General features: G+C 63.6%; 1 protein-coding gene across 1 annotated transcript in view; it reads left to right on the top strand.

Annotated features, from left to right (window-relative positions):
* PRIM1 (primase, DNA, polypeptide 1 (49kDa)) overlaps positions 1 to 291 on the top strand; it is a gene marked incomplete at its 5' end in the record, with an annotated part of 1,543 nt that overhangs the window by 888 nt on the left and 364 nt on the right. Inside the window, 2 exons of the mRNA XM_010146926.1 lie at positions 25 to 110; positions 184 to 282. Of these exons, the coding sequence (XP_010145228.1) occupies positions 25 to 110; positions 184 to 282 (185 nt within the window). The remainder of the gene's footprint in view (positions 1 to 24; positions 111 to 183; positions 283 to 291) is intronic.

Genomic DNA, 291 nt, shown 5'->3' with positions numbered 1-291 from the left:
GCCACATCCCACCATGTCTCACAGCTTGCTGTGCCACGAGCTGGATGTGGCCGGCGACGACAGGGAGCAGGAGGACAGCGGGGAGACTGAGCCGAAGCGTCGTGCACGGGGTGAGTGCGGCCGAGGTATGGGGGGTTCCCCATTGCCTTTTCCCGCTGCTGCTCAGCTGCCTGAATCCTCCAGACTACAAGAAGACGAGCCTGGCGCCCTATGTGCGGGTCTTTGAGCAGTTCGTGGAGGAGATGGAGCGTGCCCGGAAGGGAGAGCTGCTCCGGAGAAGCGGTAAGTGCC

The sequence above is a fragment of the Eurypyga helias genome, unplaced genomic scaffold (assembly GCF_000690775.1).
Source record: "Eurypyga helias isolate BGI_N326 unplaced genomic scaffold, ASM69077v1 scaffold36562, whole genome shotgun sequence".
Classification (NCBI taxonomy): Eukaryota; Metazoa; Chordata; class Aves; order Eurypygiformes; family Eurypygidae; genus Eurypyga; species Eurypyga helias.
This window is presented reverse-complemented; position numbering and strand designations above follow the sequence as displayed.